This window comes from Oryzias melastigma, linkage group LG4, assembly GCF_002922805.2.
Source record: "Oryzias melastigma strain HK-1 linkage group LG4, ASM292280v2, whole genome shotgun sequence".
NCBI classification, from domain to species: domain Eukaryota; kingdom Metazoa; phylum Chordata; class Actinopteri; order Beloniformes; family Adrianichthyidae; genus Oryzias; species Oryzias melastigma.
The window spans coordinates 8,550,279-8,558,270 of record NC_050515.1 but is presented as its reverse complement, the minus strand read 5'-3'; the positions used below and the strand labels follow the sequence as shown (position 1 = coordinate 8,558,270).

Here is a 7,992-nt window from a genome sequence, read left to right as displayed (position 1 = left end):
AACCAAAAAATCCAGATTTGAACCAGGAAAAGTGAATTGTTGCATCTCTAATGGACAATTGTTTGAATTTAAAGACCCACTCCAATGAAAACAGTGTTTTTATTAGGACGTATATAACATAATTTAAGATTAAAACTCAGTTTCTGAGTATTTCTATATTCAAATCATGTTGGGTTACCTCTGTGTCATGCCACATGTCTTAAAACTAATACTAATGGTGGGAAAAACATTAGATTTTTAGATGCATCAATTATGATCCATAAACAATTCTGAATCATTTTATGAATTTTAATTAACCAATAAACAAAAAATTTATATGATTTAAAGTAAAAGTAACAAGCTTACAGATATTGTATTTACTTAAAAATGCACTTTGGTGGAGAAAAGTAATATTTGTTTAGTGTCTTGTATAGAGAAGCATTTCTTTTAAAAAAGCAGATCTGGATGCTTTGATAATAGTTTCATAATTGAATCATTGCCTCTTGAATCGTTATATAATCGACTTGTGAGGTGCCTCAACATTCAAAACTCTTCTAAAAACTGCATAATCATCATTAAAAGACCACTGGGAACAATTTTGCAATAGAAAAAAATAAAGTTGGAGTGGGACTTTAAAATGGTCCACATCATGCTGGCTCAAAATGTCATTAATTCACCTTGTACTTATAAGACATTTGCATTGAATATGTCCTTTTTCCAGAACTTATGTCCTTTTTTTGCTGCCTCATTTTTGCATGTGGTGTCTTCCCTCAGTGCACAACAAGCCTGGATGATTTTGAGAGGTTTAAAACTTTGGGTACTGGCTCCTTTGGACGGGTAATGCTTGTGAAACACAAAGCAACCAACCAGTTCTATGCCATGAAGATCCTGGACAAACAAAAGGTAGGTGCATAGTTTTAATAACTTCTATATGGCCAAGCTAAAATAAGCTACTTCTGCAAAAAAATACAACTTCACTACACGTGAATGTACAAGGCATGTTTTTCATAAAGGGAAATACAGCGCATCCTTTTTTGCACCACACGCACGTTATCTCCAAAAACCTCATTTGGCCTACACATGAGAGTTTTTGATCTTCATAGTCGCTGATGCAAGCTTGCATGTCTTTGTTGCACTGCTTTCATGGGTCCTCTGCTGATTTAACAAACGTTTTAGGAGTTAGATCGGTCCAACTTTCAGTTTCATTTCCGCAAACGAGCCACCAAACTGCTTTTTCAAAACCTGTGGGTTCAACTTCTCTTCCTAAATGTCTCATAAACTTTTTGTTTCCTCACTTCTTATTCATATAATAAATTAACAGTTTAGGCCTTTAGATTTAAAAAAAAAAAAAAGAGGAAGCTTCAATGATTCTCACGTGTTTGTTTCTGTTTTTTGCTGCTTTTAGGTGGTGAAACTAAAGCAAATAGAACACACTCTGAACGAAAAGAGAATACTTCAAGCTGTGTCCTTCCCCTTCCTCGTCAGACTGGTGTATGCTTTTAAGGTACCAAAACACTTTTTTTTTGCATTACATGACTTTATTTTGTTAGAAATGTTAAATCCAGTAGATAAATATCATCGCCCTCCATTCCTCACTGTTTCCAGTGTTTTTGTTTTTAGGGACACTGAACTTTTTATTAACTAAACAACACGGGAGGGTTTTTCATTTTCTGTTTTTGCATATTGCCAAACTAGAACACTCGCAGAACTCGACTGGCAACTCTAGGAAAACCGTTTGCAACTGTATGACAGCGTCTGTGTTCGTTTTTGCATTTTAGACTGTGATATCATTACAAACAAATCAGTGGAGTGTATGTATTGCAGCCTTTGTTTAATCCACATTTTGAAAAAATACCTTAAAAATGTTTTTTTTTTTTTTTTTTTTTTTTTTTTATAAATTTTGATGAAAATGTTCAGTTTTTACCGCCTTTTTTTTTTCTTCCCCAGGACAACTCAAACCTCTACATGGTCATGGAATATGTGCCCGGCGGAGAGATGTTCTCCCATCTCAGACGCACTGGGCGGTTCAGGTGTTGTGCACATTGTTTTTATTTTATATATTGTCCTGTTCCGTCCCCATTCTGCTCTGTCTGACGCCATTGACTTCTCTTTCACAGTGAACACCATGCAAGATTTTATGCAGCTCAGATAGTGCTCACGTTTGAGTACCTTCACTCTTTAGACCTCATCTACAGAGACCTGAAACCCGAAAATCTGCTCATAGATCAACATGGATATATCCAGGTATCCAGTTTATCTGGTTGTTTATTGGCAAACCTTGAGAGAACATGTGTGAATTCCTCAAATACTTGACTTCTACCGTAGTGTGTTCTAATAATCCTGACGCAATCCACCAGAAATTAATTATTCATTATTAAAGACCTACTCTGATGAAAATTGGGTTTTTGGTCATTTAAAGTCTTCTTGAGGCATTTTTGTCATGATGGAGGACATATATTAAGCTAACAATTGCACTTTGACATATATTAAGCTAACAATTGCACTTTTGAGTATTTCTTTATTCGGGAGTAGACAAAAAAATGAATAAGAGTGTATTTTCTATACAGAAAATATAGTTTATTTTCTTATCCTGAAGGAGGTTTTACTTTGAAAAACTGCCGTCACATGACTTAAAGCGGCTGTCTGGATTGCTAAGCTAGCAGCCCAAAGCTAAAAGCTAACAAAAACCAAACAATAAAACATGTTTGGAAAGTTTTGTCTGGGAGAGAAGAGCCAGTGAGGAAGCCGAATTAGAACCTTTGACTTCAGAGGAAAAAAAATGCTGATATTTATAGAAAAAAAAACAAGTTGTCCTCAAACATACAGAATTATTGAGACAGTTATTCTCATGTAGCAGAAGCTGCTCTGTCTAAAACACACCGACAGACTCTCGACTTTCACTGATTGTAAAGTTGGACACACAGTTTTACGACGGTTGTCATTTTATTTTGCTTTATTTATCCATCGCACCTTAAAAGTTAGTTGTAACTAAAGCTAGCGTCCGGTTGTTAGCCTCCACTTTGACATTAAAGAGAAAATTTTCATCGCTAAGTTCAAACCAAACATTTTGCAGAGAATGGAGATTCAGTCAAATAAAGTTACTGATTTGTGGAAACTTGTAAAAGAGATATTTGAGAATTTTCCTGCAGCAAGGCTGAATTAGGTTCAGAAACTTTAGCACAGAAATGTTCATTTGTGTTGAAAAAAAATACCCAGTGAATTAGGAATTATTTAAACACAAAATATGATCAATCTTTTTGACTTGAAAGATAATTGGAGTCTGGATTGATAGTTAAAATTGCATGTTTCTATTATTGATTTTTTTTTAAATCAGAAACGACTTCTACAAATCAACAACTTTTTTTCATTCAATCTTCATATCTGTATTAGAAAAAAATTCACTGATATTTTTAGACTTTTTTTTGTACAAAATTTCTTGTTTTAGCATTTTATTTTAAAAATAAATTTTCAGAAAGCGGAAGGTTAAAAATTCAAACTTCAGCCTATTTGGACCGATTAATAAAAAAATATTGTCCAATGTAAACGAGTCTGTAGCCTGAAAAATGTTCATATGTATGTATATATATATATATATATATATATATATATAATGTGACAAAATATAAATATATATTTTGATTTAGTAATTTTAATTCACCTCTTGATTATTTCTGCTTAGTTCATCAGCTAATGTGAATCTGCTTATTTCCTTTTACTCGGGGAAACAGATTCTAACAGGCAGCAAAACCACAAAAGCTGTTGTGGTTTTTAAAACCAAATTTCTTGTGAAAGAGCTACTGATTTGTTGTCGATCAGCTCTCCCGACTGTTTCTGTTCTTTTCCTTCAGGTCACAGACTTTGGCTTTGCCAAGCGAGTAAAGGGCAGGACCTGGACATTGTGTGGGACTCCTGAGTACCTTGCTCCAGAGATCATCCTCAGCAAGGTGACCCCCTTTACATCCAGCTATGAAACTCTTAAAACTATTTCGGAGAAGATTCACAAGAAAGTGTATTATTTTGATTAAATTTGAAATATATATTTTTCAAAAAACACATTAAAAGCTGTTGGAGATCGTTTTAATTGGGGTGTGGGGGAAAATAGATTTGATATTTCATTTGGCGATACTTTTATCGATTTTTAAATGCCGACAAGACGATATTTAATTCATTTATGTGTGAGCTTATTTGTAAGTCTTGTGTTTTTTGTTATTATGAGATCTGTACTACTTAGTATGATTTAGTTTTTTTCTTAATCATACTCTTAAAAAAAAAAAAAATTGTTCTGGTATAGTCCTGGGACATATTGCGATATGTATCGTATCGACAGATTTTTGCTAATACACACCCCTAGCTTCAACCAACTTTTTTTTTACACACTGCAAATATGTGATCTTGTTTTAACCAAAATGAGGTGCTGAATTTCAAAATTACAATGGAAAGGATAACATAGTATTTGCAGGAAAAACCTGAGACAATCCCAGTGACCTGAATACGAACCTTCCTCCTGATTTGCATGAACTTTGTAGCTTCTGGATTGTTTTAGTTAAACTAATCAAGGGAGGGTGTCCAATTTCAGTGTTTGCCTTGAACAGACTTCTTATTCACTTTGCTATGAGGTGTTCAGCTTAGCTGAAGAGTCAAACCAGGTAGACTGGAATTACTGCTAACACATCAGCTTTGATTTGAGGGAGGAGGGAATATTCCTTGGGGATCAGGAGTTGGGTCGTGACATGTTCAGTAAATATCTTCCACTCAGTGCTGCCAGTCATTAAATCAAATGCTTTAGATACCAGAAAGAACAGAGTTGATTTTACAAGAAATGGAGGGTCTGTTCCCTGATTTTGTTCTGAAGCGCCCAGAATGCTTAGTGGAGATCATCAATGTTTGTCTTAAGTCTTAGAACTGTTAAAAATAATGTTATTTTGACCTCTAAATCTAACGATAAATAAACAGTTTTACTTCTATCACAGTAATGTGTAGCTAAATATAACACCTAGATGTGTGAATTCTGCATGATTATTGATTTATGTTCCTTTTTTATCATTATTATTCCAGGGCTACAACAAGGCTGTGGACTGGTGGGCACTTGGAGTCCTCATCTATGAGATGGCTGCTGGTTACCCCCCGTTTTTTGCAGACCAGCCTATCCAGATCTATGAAAAGATTGTGTCCGGCAAAGTATGCAAGCATTAAAAGTTCTTTGAATGTTTGAGCTATAGAGATGTCTTGATCTGATCGGGACATCCGTAGTGCAAACCCAGTTAAAAGACAGACCCACTCTGATGAAAATTGTATTTTTTTTAACATGTCCTTGTGTCATAACTAGGACATGCATAAAGAAAATTGATCTTTAAATTGCATTTCTAAGTATTACTTTATTTAAATAGGTTTAAATCAGGAACAGACGCAAAAATGCAGTTGGAAAAAACTTGTAGGTGTGACGTAGCAACAGCAAGCCACAAGCCCCCAGTTCCACTCCATTCTGAGGCATCCACTTGTTTACAAATAGATCCATGTACGTCTTTGTTTTCCTCGTCTGAGCTGACATCTTGCTCAAAAACTGGATAGCTCCAATACTGTTCACATTTTTTTTTTTTTTTTTTTTTTTTGCGTTGTGAGAGGCTGTAAGCTAGTGGGAGAGATTGTAAACAGATGGATGATGGGATAAACTACTGCCGCTCTGCAGAAATTGTGTCCTAGAAAACAGCACTTTTTTTTACTTTGTCTAAAAATGGCATAATCATAATTAAAAAGACTTCTGGGAACGATTTTACAATAAATCAAAAGATGATCAGAGTGGGACTTAAAACAAAAAGGATTTACTTTATGGGCTAAGTTGTTGTCTTTTAGTTACACAGCTAACAATATTTAAAAAAAATCAAGAGACGTTTCACTCGAACCCTTCTTCTGAATGTTGTAGGTTCGATTCCCCTCCCACTTTAGCTCTGATCTGAAGGACCTGCTGAGGAACTTGTTACAGGTAGACCTGACGAAGAGATTCGGCAACCTCAAAAATGGTGTGAATGACATCAAAAACCACAAGTGGTTCTCCACAACAGACTGGATTGCAGTCTACGAGCGAAAGGTACAGTTTATGGTAGAAAAGAAAAAAAATGTATTTGTAGTTTGTTTGTTTTAATCATCTTTCCATTTCCAGATTGAAGCTCCCTTCTTGCCCAAGTGCAGAGGACCCGGAGACACGAGCAACTTCGATGACTACGAAGAGGAGGACATCCGTGTCTCGCAAACAGAAAAGTGTGCAAAAGAGTTTGCAGATTTCTAGTGAAAGTCCTGATGGTCGGGGAGGGGGGGTGGGGGGGGCTCTGGTGTTTCTGGACTGAGTTGGGAGTTAAAGTGGAAACGAGGCCATTGCGTGCTTAAAACAATTGCAGACAAAACGTCCACACAGCTGAATGAGGTATTTTTTGCCATGGTCCTGCGTGCAGTTAAATCTGACCCACACACAGGCACATTATGCAGACACCCCCTTGTGCTGCAACACTCTGTACCAAACCACCTTGTTATCATCGTTTGTCTTTAATTGTCTGTGTTTGCCACTTTTGGGTGTCTTCCCTCTCCTTATTTAAGTTCCATGCGCAACGCAACAGGAAAACTACTTTTCATCTGATTTCAAAGAGGCACAAAGAGCGACCGTATTAGCTGGTGTTACTCATATTTAGGCTTAGCGAGAATGAAAGGGACTGTTTTACGTTTTTTATTATTATTATTATTTGTCCGTTACATGCCAGAGTGTCTTGTAGCTTTAAATTCAGAATCAACACTGTAATCTTTCATGATTAAGACCTGGATTCATGCACACTGTACTGCAGTCTTAGACAAAAACACTGGAAATTTTTACTTTTTCTTGGCCAAACAAATACATATAAAGTGGAAAGAGAGATGCTGATATTGTTCTCAGTTTTACCACTCCAGTATTCGATTCTCAGAAATGAAACGGTGAATCTGGTCAAAAAGTTTTATTTATTTTTAAAATTTTGTTTAATTATTGGATTGGAAGTGTACATTTTTCACATGCACGACTATTAACTCACAGGTAAAGGACCTAAAGAATAAGTAGCTTTTTGGTATGTTTCAAAGACGACTTGTTTGATGACATTTTCAATAGTTGAAAGGTCACTCCAAGAGGTTATCTTTCTGATATATCATGGATGTGAAGCTATGTTGCTCATGTGGACAGACTTTGTCCTCTTTGGTTTGTGCTTTTTTTAACTGCTTTGTTTGAGCAGAGCACACCTCATCCATTAAACATTTCATCTTATTTTTTAACTTGCATTTTTATGATTGTACAGCAGTGTCGTGTCATGCTACCACAATGTCTTGTTGTGTTGTTTTTGGTTTGTGTGTTCTTTTTTTTTCTTCCACTCAACTTGTGTCACAGCTTGAGGCATTAAAGCAGTAGATGAGTTGTTTTGATCTCCCTGGCATAATCCACTTGAAGCAAAAGTGAAGCACTTAACTGTCATGATAGCAGAAAAAGGATATATCATATCGTATTTATTCATCTTGTTCAGCTCTTGTTTTATCCATATGCTTAGTCTGTGTATAACTTGTAGTCTCATCACTTGCACTGTGACAGGACAATATCTATTCAGTCTGTTTTATCAGGCTGCATAAGGTATTTTCAAATAAATAAAATATATATATCTATTTAAAGGGAATTTAAATGTTATTTTATCAACTTCAAGAGCCATAATGGACAGAATTTGTTACATCAAAGGAACTAGAGTCCAAATCAGACATTTTCTGTAAGATATTCATCCTGGTGTTGCTTTTGCATACATTGCATATTTATTATTTAAAAAATCAAGGTTTTATGAAGGGATTTAGCACATTAAAACAATATCCACTGTCTGATCATTTATAACACCATTCCCTATTGTGGCTTCCAATATTTGTAAGCTCTTTGTCAGCAGGACAGATCAACAGAATTAGTCCAATTCCTCCAAGGACACAGTGTCATCTCTGTGGTTTTTCTCTTTTTTTTTTTTTTTT

General features: G+C 35.4%; 1 protein-coding gene across 3 annotated transcripts in view; it reads left to right on the top strand.

Annotated features, from left to right (window-relative positions):
- Positions 1-7,653, top strand: part of prkacba (protein kinase, cAMP-dependent, catalytic, beta a) — a 14,663-nt gene extending 7,010 nt beyond the window's left edge. For all 3 annotated transcript variants that reach the window (XM_036211482.1, XM_024279091.2, XM_024279089.2), the window contains 8 exons: positions 754-882; positions 1,385-1,483; positions 1,927-2,009; positions 2,097-2,223; positions 3,828-3,923; positions 5,035-5,157; positions 5,900-6,064; positions 6,137-7,653. In XM_036211482.1, the coding sequence (XP_036067375.1) occupies positions 754-882; positions 1,385-1,483; positions 1,927-2,009; positions 2,097-2,223; positions 3,828-3,923; positions 5,035-5,157; positions 5,900-6,064; positions 6,137-6,262 (948 nt within the window). In that variant the 3' untranslated portion in view covers positions 6,263-7,653. The remainder of the gene's footprint in view (positions 1-753; positions 883-1,384; positions 1,484-1,926; positions 2,010-2,096; positions 2,224-3,827; positions 3,924-5,034; positions 5,158-5,899; positions 6,065-6,136) is intronic.
- Positions 7,654-7,992: the final 339 nt, after the last annotated feature.